The sequence below is a fragment of the Pristiophorus japonicus genome, chromosome 7 (assembly GCF_044704955.1).
Source record: "Pristiophorus japonicus isolate sPriJap1 chromosome 7, sPriJap1.hap1, whole genome shotgun sequence".
NCBI lineage: Eukaryota > Metazoa > Chordata > Chondrichthyes > Pristiophoridae > Pristiophorus > Pristiophorus japonicus.
Window position 1 is genome coordinate 176,183,664 of NC_091983.1, and position 16,800 is coordinate 176,200,463.

Sequence of the window (16,800 nt, forward strand, 5' to 3'; positions counted from 1 at the left end):
AAGCGAGAGGAGGAATATCGGTCCCTTCAACTCTCCTGATGTTTGATGGTCATTTCTTCAATGGAACCTGGCTATAAAGAAAGAAAATGCTTTGTTTTTGTCACCTTTACTTTGTGCGCATGTGATAAGGCACTACACAAATGCGGTTTTGTTTGTTATACTGGAACTCATAAATAATTCATATTCATTTGTAATCTCGGTAAGTTTGACGTCACTAGATTTTAATCAAACTTGCAAATAAGTTTTTTCTTTTTAAAATTGCTTGGTAGGTCCTTCCATTTTGTTACTTGAATACCAGGGAAATTAAGGGTGGACAGTCAGTGCAACCTTGTTATCGCCCACATCCTGAAAGCAAATGAAGTAAATTATACAATCCCACAAAGTGCCCATATGATTGTCAGTGTAAAATGCATCTTTAAAATGTCAAAAATAAACCTTATTTTATGTTAAAATCTCTCAAGAATTGATTTATAGTTATATTTGCATGTCAATACATTATTCTCATGGCTCTAACTGGTATTTTCTAATGATTTCTACAACTGTTCGTATCTAGTGGCATTAATTATTTTGGAGAGGGATGATTTCTGATCATTTGTCACTACACAAATTGTCATTACCATTATCACCTTTTCTATCCATCTTCTGGTGGCATGCTTCACAGATTGCACCATCAAGAGAGAGAATTAAACTCATCCAAGCTGCATTGGGAAACTGAAACTTTTGTGTAACTTTATTAAATAAACGGCCGTCTAGTTCTGAAACTTTTCATATCCTGCTTTTCATTATTTTCATTTAGTATTTGTGGACAATTGAATGTTCAGTAATGCTTTCAAAAAAAAAAATTTGTTTCAAATATGTTTCTGCTTATCTACTTCCATCTAAGTTTTCACCTGTCTTGAATGTTGCAACATGCATTGCAAAGTTTCTGAATTTGTTCATGCCAGGTTCTCAAAGTTCTGCCTCTGAGATGCATTCACCACCAAATGTTGGATTGAGACGCAGTGGACAAATTGAAGGTGTTCGGCAGATGCACAGTAATGCACCAAGAAGTGAAATTGCCACTGAACGTGACCTCGTGGCCTGGAGTCGGAGGGTGGTAGTACCAGAACTAACCCAAGGTGTAGCCAGGTGGGATATATATCTCTTAGAAAATTGTAGTGTTACTTGTCATGGTTTTTATTTTGTAGTTGAAATGAAATGTATCTGGTCTCATTTAAAAGGTTCAATATACCTTCAGAATATGAATAGTAATCCATAAGTTATCCATATGTGCAGCCGTTCAGAATATAGTGTCCTACATTGTGGTTTGTTAGGCACTCACTGGACATGCAAAATCAGTCCTTGTGGTAAAGTATCACATATATGGACTGAGTATCTTAAGTCCACCGTTTATTTTTATCCTTGTTTCACAGTGTAAAGTTTTAACACTTCAAGTGCATTCATTTTTTTCTTTTTAAATGTGCAAGGGTAAACAGTCCTGCCAGTTGTAAATATTTGCCCACTTTATGCAGAATGACCCCATCAGATTCTCACAGGGCAGATTTAAATAGGACTTTCCCTCATGTTGCCTTGCAGTGTGCCTCTACTCCAGTATCAGAGCACTTTTCCTTTCTGTTTTCAGTGTTCTGCATGCTTGCTGTATCTCAGAGCAAGATTTTCATAACTGAAAATAATTAGTGACACATTTAAGGACATGTTTGTGCTGAAGATCACTACCTACTGGAAATTGAATTGAGACTGCCCACGATTAATTTCATTTTTGACCATTGAACTAACAGACACACTCATCTTATCGCAAGGGATCTAAGTTTTGAAGATGGCAGTGACTTTCCAATGTAGACTGCCACCAACTTCCCTGAGAAGCATAATTCTAGAAAGAATGTTTAATTTTTTTTCTCTCAAAAGGTAAAGGGAAAGCTTTCAGTCAGACCTTGAGGTACTGCTGCATTTCTTTAGTGCAATGCGATTTTTGGTGTTGCCAAAGAGGAGGCAGGCACCTGATTCATTTGAGGCATCAATTAAAAGAATAAATAAAAATCTTTTAAAAAGCCCTTTGTAAAATGCAGAAACTGGGTTCAACTAAACATCAGCACCTTATTAAGTTTTACGAATTTTATGGTTTCACATTAAAGTGGACCACTGCAGTTTTGTTTTTGCTTTGGAGTTGATTAGTAACTACCTCCATGCTTTTATGTGATGTGAGATAATATACTAACGTGTGATCTTTTGTTCAATTTCTACATTAGCCACATGGTGATTGAGTGTATGCCTCTAACCTCTCTTTTGTAATGATGCTTCTCTAATGTTACAGTAAGCAGGAAGAATGTAGAACAGCCAAAGGGGAAGAGGAGGTAAACATTTATAAATATGAGAAGAAAAAGAAATCAGCAAGTCAGGTTCAGCGAGAAACCAAGGTAACTATTTCATCAAATACATTCAGCAATTCCAGAAGAAATTAGATACTTGTCTTTAAAGATCAGATGATTCTTAGATGGTTAAAAGTACATTATTTACATTTATATCTAACTAGCATATTCACTACTGACTCTTTTCAGGACTGCAATAGTATCACTGATTACAGTAAACCTATTTTTTTCTTGATTTATTTTCTGGAAGTATTACAAGTTCTGAATCTTACATATTTCTATGTATTTCTCAAGTTATACATTATAAATGGTATTCGAACAGTTAGAGACAATTCTATTTGGCGATGGTCCATGACAATAAGTATGTCCCTCTTTTTACAGCTGCAGAATATTCAAAAGGTTAATCTTGGAACAAAACATTAATGAAAAAACAAATTTATTTTACTTCCTGCGTTGCTTTCTGAGATGCCCTCGCTTTTACTGTTTGACTTCTTGTTATTTATAAAGGGAAAATAAATCAATCCTTTGGGGATAATCATGTAATGGACTCACAATTAACTTAAATCTATTCAGTGGGCATTGCAAATAAGGATTTTATGGTTCAGTCTACTTTAGTAATGTTTGTATTGTTGAGTATTAGAGTGTTACAGAGATTCTTTCCATGTATTCTATGTGTTTGTGAAACCGAAAAGGAATTTTGTATCAAAAGGGCTAACAAATAAAGAAGCTACTTAGTCAGTTGAGGGTGATTAGAGTGCAGCAGAAATTAAGAGGGAAAACAGCACTCTGCTAATTTCACACTTGAACTGACCAATAGGAGGTGAAAAAAGCAGCCCGGATGAATCACCATCTATTATTCTCTCCTCCTCATGGTAAAGCACTTTCTTAGCTGCATACATCCCCACTTAGGCAGTTGAAATTACAGCTGCAGACTTTTGCTCTAGCCTTCCTTAGCATTGCTTATTGAAGCCATCATCTGGATGCTTGTTAATATTTACAAGATTAACCATAATTTTGCAGGTGATGTGTTGTAACTAAAATAAAACTATATAAGTACCAATAGTGATATCTTTAATATTGGTGGAAAAAATCCAGAAAAACTTGAGCTTGACAGTTAATCATGTCAAAGCGGAGAGTGACTGCTATCAGAATTTTTGAATGTTTGTGCTTCTGTGCGCAGCTAGGCAAACATCATAGTCTAGTTGATGGAGATTTAAAGCTGAGGGATAAACAGAACTCATGTATTGAATGTAAGGAATGGCATTATCTTAATAGCACTGTAATTAAATCCATTTATGAATTATTCAGTATGATGTAATATCATAGTCACAGTGAATGATGTAGACCATTTTACATCATTGCTAAATGATTCCAAACGATGATCGATTTGTGAAGATAACTTCTATAATTTATTTTTGCTTCCTCTGGGCTGTGAAAAAAGTGCTAGTTTATGCGCACATGAGTAATGGTCTTTCGAGCAAAGTATGGGATGGCAATCACATTCTCTCCCTCCCATTGAACTGTATAAGAGCAAGGAATTAGCATTTTCAGGAGAGTAGAAAATTGGCAATCTTCATGAAACCTGAAGTATATATTAGTTTTGCTAAGAAAGTGAATTACATTTATTGTGTTAGTCCTGAAAATCTTTAGCTGTTCCAGTGAAACTGCGTAAATGCCTGGAAACTAGCCCCAGATATGCTTATGACCAAGTTTCTTAGATGGTCTTGTTGAAGTGAAGCCTCCATCCACCCCTTACAGAGCCATCGCTGTAAGAGGGTTTCGGGAAGTCTGAATATTGGAAGTTTCTGCGTTCTGATCAGATCAGGCGTACCAGCTAATCCACTGCCATTTACGAGGTCCATTTGGAGGGGTCCAGATCGGGGTAGAGGCCTGCATTCTTAAGATCTGAACGTGAATTGTTTTTTTTCTTGGGGGTTGACTGACATCCCCTCGCCCTCCTCAGCCTGGCTGAGACTATTCAGCTGAAATTTCCAGCCTCTTTGGCAAGGAGAGATGTGCCTAGCCTCCATTGCTGTGCAGATTGCAAACAATTTTACAATCCTACAAACTTAGCAGAATTGACAACGGAAGTCTCGGGCGAATGTATCTTGGCACTTACGCTGAGATGCATTGACCCATGGGTTTTCACTCATTTGGATATGTAAATTGGCTGAATCATTAAATATGTGCCATAAAAGTCAAAAATTGTAAATTCAGTTTTTGTGAAACTCCACATCAACAACACGTTTGTATAATTTTCCTCAATTGCAAGAAGACATTTCAGAGCACTTTGTAAGAACATAAGAAATAGGAGCAGGAGTAGGCCCTACGGCCCTTCAAGTCTTCTCCGCCATTCAATAAGATCATGGCTGATCATCGACCTCAATTCCACGTTCCCGCCTGTTCTCCAGATCCCTTGATTCCCCAGACTCCAAAAATCTATTTATCTCAGTCTTGAATATATTCAGAGACTCAGCATCCACAACCCTCTGGGGCAGAGAATTCCAAAGATTCTCAACCCTTTGAATGAAGAAATTTCTCCTCATCTCTGTCTTAAATAGCCTACTCCTTATCCTGAGACTGTCCCCTAGTTGTAAACACTCCAGCTCGGGGAAACAGCCTCTAAGTATCTACTCTGTCAATCCCCTTCTAAATTCCACATAATATAGACCTATTCTATGATGATTTTTTTCTAGAGCCTGCTCAGTTTTTCCTGAATATTTGTACCCTCTCAGTTCTGGTATCATCCTTGTAAATCCTTTTTGCACTTTGTCCAGTGCTTCGATATCCTTGCACAGAACCAATGGAGCCACAATGGGGGATTCTTGCGGTGCATGGCCAGATGTACTTTGAATTTGCCTGCAGATTAAACCATTTAGCCAGTGAGAGGAATGACAGCGTTGACTGTGTGTCACTGGAATAGGGTTTTGAAAACACACTGCAGAATCATATTCCTGCTAGTGTTTTTTTTTAAATAAGAAAATTGGTGTGGCGGCATGAAAGGGGGCACAGCTGACCCTAGATCTGATCTGCTCAGATTTCAGTGTTTTTGGTTCAACCCCAAGTACAATGTCCCTTGGCCCTACCTCCCCCTGCTGTGTGCAGGCTTCAGGCACGTGGTTTCCCATGATCAGATACAATATTTTATATTGGAAATAATCAACTCTTAAGAAGTAATATTATTTTTAACTTGAGTCAATCCTCATATCATTCCTATTCTGGGAACTCTAATTTTGTTCCGAAGTCCAGTTGAAAGTGAAAATGACTATGTTAGATTGCAGCAACCCATCACATAGCTTTACTGTACAATAATCTAAAGCTTGAGCTGCTGTAAACTTCATACAATTAATGTTGAAAACTGAGTGGAAAAATTTGCAGTGGAATGCTTTTTTTGGAATTTACATTTTTACAAATATTTTTAAATTAATTCTTTCTTAATAATCTACTTATGCCACTGTGTGCTTCCTAGGCACATTCCTATGAACGTTTGCAAGAAAATGGGGAAGGGAGAAAACAAAGCCGCCAGAGTCTACACAATTACTGCACGCGATCTGCAATGGATGACGGCAGCAGAAGTTCGCAACAGAATGTAGATTGCAACAGCTCTTCAGAAGTGAGTTTCATGGGAAGAGAAATAGCTTTTATAATCATTTCTTAAACTATCCAGTTCAAATCAATCTCTCTCTTGTTTGTGATACAGGTTACTGCCACAGCAACCACAATATTACGTACAATATTAGTGTATATATAACATCTCTCACGTGAATGTTTCAAAGCACTTCGCACAAAAAAGTGCACTGACTATTGTTATTTAGGTAAACTGTTGGTTATGAAGTGAAAACGTGTGCAGTTAAACATGTTTTCCTATGAACTTTTCTACAGTTTTTTTTACACTTGCTATAAACACACACGTCATTTTTCCTTTCTTGCGATTATAGAGCTGACTGAGTTTAGATTTTGAGATCTTTATGCAGCTAACTCTTCAAATCAGAACTTAGTAGATTTCAAGTTTGAACAGTTTTATGGTGTCAAAATGTTGGGTTTCATGATGGGAGCCATATCCATTATGCACATTCATAGACTAACTCAAGTTAACACTACATTTGCTTTCAGCCAGGCATTTCGCTAATTGTTTTTCATCGGAACTGATTTCCTTTCTTAAACATATTTTGGAAGTACTTGGGTAAAAATTGTTACGCGTTACGCCCATTGCTCAGGCACAATTGTGAAAAATTTAGCATTGGGAGCGCCTGAGCCCAAATCTGCGCAGGTGTTCGGGCCACTGCTAAAATTCATTGAGACCTTTTCTAGCTCTCCTCACATTCACTTTGTTCAAATGGGCAAACTGCCTGTGGAGGTACGTTATGCGTTCTACCCTCTCTTAATTAATATTAATGAGACCAAGTTCATAGCGATACAACAGCAATTACCTTCTGAAAAATCCAATGGAGGGGGATTGGAGGAGAATCTTTGCAGAGTAAAATTGAATTGCATTGACAATTTATTCGAGAAAAAATTGTGATTTTAGCTTAGTATTGAACTACAAAAAGTTATAAGCTTGTAGTAGGGGTTACCAGTCTCTGTTTTTGAGTATTTTGGCTCCCTCCCACATCCTAGAACTGCGATGTGTTCTACTGTATGTGAGAGGGACGAGAAGACACTCTGAGGAGAGGTAAGTGCCTCCTCCTTTTATAACTAGGGAATCTTTGAAAAAGCATTTCTTTTCTGACAGTATTTTGTGTTGTTACCATTCATGAGTACCACTGCACAGCAATTTCTGATCATTTAATCAGTGTGACCGACTATGGCTTCGGATGTCAGTGCTTTTAAAATTGCATCATTAATAAATTGCATGACTGCTTTAATCTGATGCATCTTTATTTTTTTTTAATGTATGTTGTACTTCGAGTACTATCAGTGCATATTGTGTGAATTGGCTTTATTTATATAAATAAATATCTTCAGCAAATTTGATTTTAATCTTCAGGAGGTTGAAGTCCGTGTTGTCAATGGTGTGACCTCGGAAGAAGATGGGGACGCCTGGCACCACGAAAGCAGCAGCTCCAGGCAAGCGATGTTTTACATTAGTTTCTGTTTAATTTTATTTGAAGTTTTGAACAGTATTCAATGATCACGTATTGCTACTGCTGCGGTTTTCCACTCGTAATGATGTCGATTATTTCAGAGTCGAATAAATTCCATACCAAATTCTGAAGAGTTTGCATAATCTGAGGATTTAAAAAAATTATGCACATATTAAAAGTAAAAAAAGCTACAAGGAGGGTGTGGTGGTTGGGGGGGAGTGTATGGAGAGTTGTTTGTTCTGTCCATTCAAGCAAAAAGGCAGATCAGTGTCAAGCCATAGCAATAACTGTCTTAGTGGTTCCTATAGGCTTGATTGAAGCTATTGTTTTAAAATCAGAATATTGTTGGATAAGAACACTATAAAATAATCTTGATCTAGCATATTTATTCTGTTTTTCTAGCCTTGTAGTGAGAATTCTGTGACTAATCCTGAGTTTTACAAAAAACAAATTAAAGCTTTCTTTACATTCAGTTCAGACTTTCATACTTGTGTGCAGCCTTTCTTATAACCCTGACTTGGACAAGTGTCCTGTTACAGAACAGTTTTTATATATTGCACATGGCTCCGGTTGGGGTGGCATGTATAATGTTGCGATACATGGGGTACCACAGTTGTGTGCAGCGGACTGGTTGGACCGGATGCTCTTTACCTTTCCACCATTGTTCATTGTTCATAGGTTTATATGTAACCTTCAGGGCTGCTGTGGCTCTTTGTCGGCCGGCGCGGACATGATGGGCTGAAATGGCCTCCTCCTGCGCTGTAGATTTCTATGTTTCTATTGGAATTACCACGGAACCATCCTGAAACCAGGTCATCTAGGTGCTCATCCTAAACTGCCTCAAAATACAGCCTAGCTGATACTCAGTAAGCACTGAGCCTATACAGATTTTGGTCCAAGTGCTTTTTAGTCTGTTCATTTCACAATTTCTCATGTTGGTGTTCTCCCCTTGATGTGCTCAGGCTGATGGCTTGATTGGCTGGAAACTGTTGTTGCAGTTTGTGGTTGGCTACAGAATACGAGCCTCAGTTCATTATTTACAGATTGCAGGGACTCTGAATAATTGTTTATAACACAGTTATATTGTAATTTGTGATTGTGACTAGCATCAATTGTTAAGAGTAAACTAGGTTGTACATATTGCTTCCCATAGAAAGTATGGGAAAATATATATTTTTTGCAAGGCTAACAATATTTGCAGCTTAAAGTATGAATGGCATGGCAGACCCCATAGAACCAAAATATTTTAATTTTAAATGCAAGCTCGTATTTTACACACATTGCGCAATTATGTCATTTCTGGGAGAAGGGGGCAATGACATTAGAAGTGTCCACATCTGGAATTTTAAAAGTTGTTCATGTGAAATTGGTGTCCAGGTTGTTAGAAAGGAAAGGACTTGCATTTATATAGCATCTTTCACGAAGTGCTTTAAAGCCAATTAAGTACTTTTGAGGTTTAGTCAAATGTTGTAATGTGGGAAAAATGGCTGCCAATTTGCACACAGCTCACCATAGCTGAGAAGCTAAGCTATGGTGGTAGTTAGTTTAAAGGGCCAAGGTAAGTTATATTTCACTCATTTCAGTGTAGGGATACAGATGTTCCAGTGATTCATGGACCTGGACAGCAGCTACCAAACCACAGTCGCACTGCTCTGTATGCTAATTAATCAAAGTTTTTTTTATTGACCTAGCATTGCACACAGCATTAAAACAGTTTACACAAGCATAAAGACAGCATCAAGCAACACATACGATCTGTAAACTAAGAAATCAACATCAAGGCAGCAGAGTGATCAGCCGCCTCTTCTGGTGGGATATCCTCCTCTAGGTGGAGCTTCGTTAGGCTCTTGTCAACTGCAGTGCCGGACCCACCAGGATGTCACATTTTAATATGGTCCTTGCTAGTTGGGGTATGAATTAAAGTTAGGGGAGAGTTCTGTTTTATCCACACACCTCCCTGTTGGTAGGTCTCGCTTGTTAACAGGCTTCCATGATGGACAGTTGCCCATTTACATTCAGCTTCACTGTGATGTTAAAACCTGGTGCAATTATCTCACGTTTTTATGGATGATTGGAATGTGTGGGTCCCCCTTGGCTGGGTGCAGACCCTCTCAATGCCTTGTGTGTCTCCGATCTGCCCTGTCTTTTCTAACTGCCTCAGCAGTCTTTGTGCACTTTGTATGGTTTATCGGTCCTATTGAATTTGCCCTCTTACTTATCACTTGCTTTTGCAAACCAGAGCCCTCCTTTCTTAAATAGAGGGGCTACATTAGCTACCTTCCAAGATGCGGGAACCATTCTAGAATCTATGGAAGATGACCACTGATGTATCCACTATCTCCATAGCCATCTCTTTCAAAACCCTAGGACTTAATTTTCACCACCATTCTGCGCTATTGTTTTGGCTTCCGTTTTTTTTTTGAGCAGACTAAAATCTACAGTTTTGCCAAAGTTTCTGTGCCATCATAGAAAATAGGAGCAGTAGTAGTAGGCCATTCGGCCCTTCGAGTCAGCACTGCCATTCAATATGATCATGGCTGATCCTCTAAATCAATACCATATCCCCGCTTTTTCCCCATACCCCTTGATGCCTTTTGTTTCTAGAAATCTATCTATCTATATATTCCGTGACAGCCTCCACAGCCTTCTGTGGTAGAGAATTCCACAGGTTCACCACCCTCTGTGTGAAAAAGTTTCTCCCCATCTTGGTCCTAAATTTCCTATCCCGTATCCTGAGACTATGACCCCTTGTCCTAGACTTCCCAGCCAGGGGAAACATCCTCCCCGCATCCCGTCTATCCAACCCAATCAGAGTTTCAATGAGATCCCCTCTCATTCTTCTAAACTGTAGTGAATACAGGCCTAGTCTACCCAATCTCTCATACGACAGTCCTGCCATCTCAGGGATCAGTCTGGTGAACCTTCACTGCACTCCCTCTATGGCAAGTATATTCTTTCTTGGGTAAGGGGACCAAAACTGCACACACTACTCCAGGTGCAGTCTCACCAAGGCCCTGTATAACTGTAGTAAGACATCCTTGCTCCTGAACTCAAATCCTCTTGCAATGAAGGCCAATATACCATTTGCCTTCCTAACTGCTTGCTGCACCTGCATGTTTGCTTTCAATGACTGATGTACAAGGACACACAGATCCCTCTGTACATCAACACTTCCCAAGCTATCACCATTTAAATAATACTTACGACTGATTTTTTTTTAGTTCACGATTTTTTGACGTCACTGGGGGTGCCGGCTGCTGGCAGCTCCATTTCTGGCCATTTAAGTGAGTTTGGCCAAGTAGGATTTTTTCAAAAACGGCACAGTACACCATTCTGAAAAACCGCTCAAATATAGTCATATAAAATCAACTGAACAATACTGATTGCCTTAAATATGATTAAATAAATGGGACAGTCACCAATGAAAGAGCAGCAAATATTAGGATAGCTACCAATGATAATTCTTTGAAAGACTATCCAGTCCAGGATACAGGTCTGCAGCTCAGGATCCACTCCTACCTTGTAGGGCAGACTCTAGTGTGCCGTACTCTCTCCCAGTCTAAACCTCCTGCTTCATCCAAGCCGAAGCCCTAGAACCATGTTTGTTTTACACTCTTGCTTGTTTAGAAACATAGAAACATAGAAAATAGATGCAGGAGCAGGCCATTCAGCCCTTCTAGCCTGCACCACCATTCAATGAGTTCATGGCTGAACATGAAACCTCAGTACCCCCTTCCTGCTTTCTCGCCATACCCCTTGATCCCCCGAGTAGTAAGGACTTCATCTAACTCCCTTTTGAATATATTTAGTGAATTGGCCCCAACCACTTTCTGTGGCAGAGAATTCCACAGGTTCACCACTCTCTGGGTGAAGAAGTCTCTCCTCATCTCGGTCCTAAATGGCTTACCCCTTATCCTGAGACTGTGACCCCTGGTTCTGGACTTCCCCAACATTGGGAACATTCTTCCTGCATCTAACCTGTCTAAACCCGTCAGGATTTTAAACGTTTCTATGAGGTCCCCTCTCATTCTTCTGAACTCCAGTGAATACAAGCCCAATTGATCCAGTCTTTCTTGATAGGTCAGTCCCACCATCCCGGGAATCAGTCTGGTGAATCTTCGCTGCACTCCCTCAATAGCAAGAATGTCCTTCCTCAGGTTAGGAGACCAAAATTGTACACAATACTCCAGGTGTGGCCTCACCAAGGCCCTGTACAACTGTAGCAACACCTCCCTGCCCCTGTACGCAAATCCCCTCGCTATGAAGGCCAACATGCCATTTGCTTTCTTAACCGCCTGCTGTACCTGCATGCCAACCTTCAATGACTGATGTACCATGACACCCAGGTCTCGTTGCACCTTCCCTTTTCCGAATCTGTCACCATTCAGATAATAGTCTGTCTCTCTGTTTTTACCACCAAAGTGGATAACCTCACATTTATCCATATTATACTTCATCTGCCATGCATTTGCCCACTCACCTAACCTATCCAAGTCTCTCTGCAGCCTCATAGCATCCTCCTCGCAGCTCACACTGCCACCCAACTTAGTGTCATCCGCAAATTTGGAGATACTACGTTAAATCCCCTCATCTAAATCATTAATGTACAATGTAAACAGCTGAGGCCCCAGCACAGAACCTTGCGGTATCCCACTAGTCACTGCCTGCCATTCTGAAAAGTACCCATTTACTCCTACTCTTTGCTTCCTGTCTGCCAACCAGTTCTCAATCCACGTCAGCACACTACCCCCAATCCCATGTGCTTTAACTTTGCACATTAATCTCTTATGTGGGACCTTGTCGAAAGTCTTCTGAAAGTCCAAATATACCACATCAACTGGTTCTCCTTTGTCCACTTTACTGGAAACATCCTCAAAAAATTCCAGAAGATTTGTCAAACATGATTTCCCCTTCACAAATCCATGCTGACTTGGACCTATCATGTCACCATTTTCCAAATGCGCTGCTATGACATCCTTAATAATTGATTCCATCACTTTACCCACTACTGAGGTCAGGCTGACCGGTCTATAATTCCCTGTTTTCTCTCCCTCCTTTTTTAAAAAGTGGGGTTACATTGGCTACCCTCCACTCCATAGGAACTGATCCAGAGTCAATGGAATGTTGGAAAATGATTGTCAATGCATCCGCTATTTCCAAGGCCACCTCCTTAAGTACTCTGGGATGCAGTCCATCAGGCCCTGGGGATTTATCGGCCTTCAATCCCATCAATTTCCCCAACACAATTTCCCGACTAATAAAGATTTCCCTCAGTTCCTCCTCCCTACTAGACCCTCTGACCCCTTTTATATCCGGAAGGTTGTTTGTGTCCTCCTTAGTGAATACTGAACCAAAGTACTTGTTCAATTGGTCTGCCATTTCTTTGTTCCCCGCTATGACTTCCCCTGATTCTGACTGCAGGGGACCTACGTTTGTCTTTACTAACCTTTTTCTCTTTACATACCGATAGAAACTTTTGCAATCCGCCTTAATGTTCCCTGCAAGCTTCTTCTCGTACTCCATTTTCCCTGCCCTAATCAAACCCTTTGTCCTCCTCTGCTGAGTTCTAAATTTCTCCCAGTCCCCGAGTTCGCTGCTATTTCTGGCCAATTTGTATGCCACTTCCTTGGCTTTAATACTATCCCTGATTTCCCTAGATAGCCACGGTTGAGCCACCTTCCCTTTTTTATTTTTACGCCAGACAGGAATGTACAATTGTTGTAATTCATCCATGCGGTCTCTAAATGTCTGCCATTGTCCATCCACAGTCAACCCCTTAAGTATCATTCGCCAATCTATCCTAGCTAATTCACGCCTCATACCTTCAAAGTTACCCTTCTTTAAGTTCTGGACCATGGTCTCTGAATTTACTGTCTCATTCTCCATCCTAATGCAGAATCCACCATATTATGGTCACTCTTCCCCAAGGGGCCTCGCACAATGAGATTGCTAATTAGTCCTCTCTCATTACACAACACCCAGTCTAAGATGGCCTCCCCCCTAGTTGGTTCCTCGACATATTGGTCTACAAAACCATCCCTTATGCACTCCAGGAAATCCTCCTCCACCGTATTTAGCACTTGTTAAATGGTCGATTGGCAGCATGGTGGAGCACTATGATGGAAACCAGCGCGGAGAAGACTCCATTGTTTTAGCGGAGCTGAGTTAGGTTTTGGAGGGAGGGAAGAAGACACGGTACCGGGGGCAGGAAGCCTTTTGGTCCAGGATAGGAGCGGCGCGGGGGTCCTTTTGGCCCGGGGTAGCACCGGGGGCGAGGAGCCTTTCGGCCCGGGGTAGCACCGGGGGCGGGGGGCCTTTCGGCCCGGGGTAGCACTGGGGGCGAGGAGCCTATCGGCCCGGGGTAGCACCAGGGCGGGGGGCCTTTCGGCCCGGGGTAGCACTGGGGGCAAGGAGCCTATTGGCCCGTGGTAGCACCGGGGGCGGGGAGCCTTTCGGCCCGGGGTAGGTGCGGCATTGGGGGTGGCGGTGGGAACAGGGGACCATTTGGCCCAGGATAGCAACGTGGGCGAGGGGGCTTTTCAGCCTGGGATAGCAGCGGCACCGGGGCTCTACAATTGCTTATATCTTGCTGCATCTTGTATGTTTCACTTTACAGCCTCAGCCCTTCAATGTGTCCCTCGTTACCCTGGCAACCACAGTTTTTCTGCGCAGACCTTAAGCTCCATCCACAGAGCTTAAGGATAATCTGCGCTGCTTCAAAATGAAAGTTTATTCTGGCGAAATTTGCATCTTTTTTTGGCGCAGTCGGCCACTAAAAAATCAGACGTACCTCTACAACTGCACCAAAAATCATTCATGTGGAAAATTGGCCCCCCTAGGATGTAGGCCATCGGGACCAGGGGATTTATCGGCTTTCAGTCCCATTTTCTCCAGTACTATTTTTTTTACTAATACTAATTTCTTTCAGTTCCTCTTTCTCACTAGACTCGAAACTTCTCGAAGCTTCTTCAGTGATTTCTGCTTATTGCTGTCTTTTCAATTTAAACTCTCACGGATAGAAATCGCGTTGCTCCCCTTTTGTGACCGTGAGATGGGATATTCTGCACTAGGCCTTGAAGTCCCGTCCCGCTTGAAGAAGTTGGGTTACCGCCCCCGAAAGGAAGTGGAGTGTAAAATAATGTGCCCCACTTCCTTTCTGGGGCGGTAGTGCGGCAAACGGGTCGGGAGCCGGACACAGCGGTACGCACTGGGCATTAATTCATTAAAGGGAAGGGTCCAAGCTGCATACTCTGCAGGTCAGAACTGGGCCTCCATGGACCACCGGGGAGCGGGGGTGCTATACTAGCAGCTCGGCACTGGAGCAGAGTGCCGGGCTGAACAATCACGGCACGGGCCCCGTGATCGTGGTGCCAATGAGGCGCCGAAGAAACACGGCAACATTTTTTTTTTTACATATCTGCCACTTCCCCTTTAATGAGCGGCTTGCAGCCCCGTTCACATCCCTGAAGCTGTCACTGACATTGCCAGGCGCAGCTTCAGGGGGTGCTCTCCAAGCAGTGCGAGGAGCTATGGGTTACTGCCGCCGTTAAACAGCGGAATTTAGCGGGAGTCGTTAGCGGCGCCACGCCCGGGTGAAAAGCCAATTGCATCCCATTAACGCACGCTAACGGGAGACGCACATGGCCCAAATTTCTAAGCCACAACGTCCAAAGGGGTTATTAATGCTTTCCTTCATCAGCGAACATGATGGCTGACACATCGCCAAGGCTGGAACATCGACCATTTTTTGGGCGATAGCCAGCAAAGTGGAAAGTCTAGCCCATGTTGTTTTTTTACACCCGACACTTGATATCCTCAGCCTTTGTGCCAGGTATTTAATCCCCCCCCCCCCCCCTTCCTGCCCCCACCTTCAACCTTCTACCGTTACTAATATCAGTGGATTTACAAGGGGATGCCAGTCAGGTAAGGCTGCACAAGCAACAGTTTGTTCGCTCCTACTGCTGCCCTACTTAAGCGCCCAGTCCTTGCTTTGATGGACAATTAGTGCATGTGGAAAGGAGGCTACAACTATGCATCACTAAAATGTGTGAAAAGCATCTGATGAATGCTTCTTTGGAAGCATCCTGTTAGATTTTTGGGTGTTTTTGCCCATTTGATTCTACGTAATATGCTTGGCCTCTGTGCCTCTTAACTACTCTCCATCAGTGAACTGTATGTCTTTGAGAGAACTTAATATTGCCCTGCAATCTCGGTAATTCTGAGAGTGCTCCAGACAATGAACAGGGAATCTTCCTTTATAGTGCTTCAGAATAAAGAAAGCATGTTAAATAGCACCTTTCTCAACACTGGGGTGTTCCTAAGTATTTCACAGCTAATTTTGCAGATATATTTACCTTGTCTCCTCTTCTGCTGTTCCCTCCTCTTTCCTGCTCTCTCATCCTCTCCCCCTTCTCATTCCCGCTCTCTCCCCTCTCCCCCCACTCCCCTCCCCCTCCCTCCACCCCCACTCCCCTCCCCCCCCACTCCCCTCCCCCCCACTCCCCTCCCCCTCCCACCACTCCCCTCCCTCCTCCATCCTCCCCTACTCCCCTTCCTTCCCCCCCCACTCCCCTCCCTCACCCCCTACTCCCCTCCCTCCCCCCACTCCCCTCCCCCTCTTCCCCCCCCACCCACTCCTCTCCCCCCAACCCCCACTCCTCTCCCCCCAACCCCCACTCCTCTCCCCCCAAACCCCACTCCTCTCCCCCCACTCCTCTCCCTCCAACCCCCACTCCTCTCCCTCCAACCCCCACTCCTCTCCCCCATCACCCCCACTCCTCTCCCCCAACCCCCACTCCTCTCCCTCCAACCCCCACTCCTCTCCCCCCAACCTCCACTCCTCTCCCTCCAACCCCCACTCCTCTCCCCCCAACCCCCACTCCTCTTCCCCCCCCCCACTCCTCTTCCCCCCCCCACTCCTCTTCCCCCCCCACTCCTCTTCCCCCCCCACTCCTCTTCCCCCCCCCACTCCTCTTCCCCCCCCCACTCCTCTTCCCCCCCCCACTCCTCTCCCCCCCCCACTCCTCATCCCCCCCCACTCCTCTTCCCCCCCACTCCTCATCCCCCCCCCACTCCTCATCCCCCCCCCACTCCTCTTCCCCCCCCCCACTCCTCTTCCCCCCCCCCCACTCCTCTTCCCCCCCCCACTCCTCTTTCCCCCCCCCACTCCTCTTTCCCCCCCCCACTCCTCTTCCCCCCCCCACTCCTCTTCCCCCCCCCCACTCCTCATCCCCCCCCACTCCTCATCCCCCCCCACTCCTCATCCCCCCCACTCCTCATCCCCCCCCCACTCCTCATCCCCCCCCACTCCTCTTCCCCCCCCCCCCCACTCCTCTTCCCCCCCCCCACTC

The 16,800-nt window shown here is 43.4% G+C and overlaps 1 protein-coding gene across 2 annotated transcripts in view; it reads left to right on the forward strand.

The window, feature by feature from the left end:
* Positions 1-16,800, forward strand: part of phip (pleckstrin homology domain interacting protein) — a 249,777-nt gene that overhangs the window by 146,942 nt on the left and 86,035 nt on the right. For both annotated transcript variants that reach the window (XM_070885586.1, XM_070885587.1), the window contains 4 exons: positions 945-1,128; positions 2,312-2,414; positions 5,836-5,979; positions 7,354-7,433. In XM_070885586.1, coding sequence (XP_070741687.1) covers positions 945-1,128; positions 2,312-2,414; positions 5,836-5,979; positions 7,354-7,433 — 511 coding nt within the window. The remainder of the gene's footprint in view (positions 1-944; positions 1,129-2,311; positions 2,415-5,835; positions 5,980-7,353; positions 7,434-16,800) is intronic.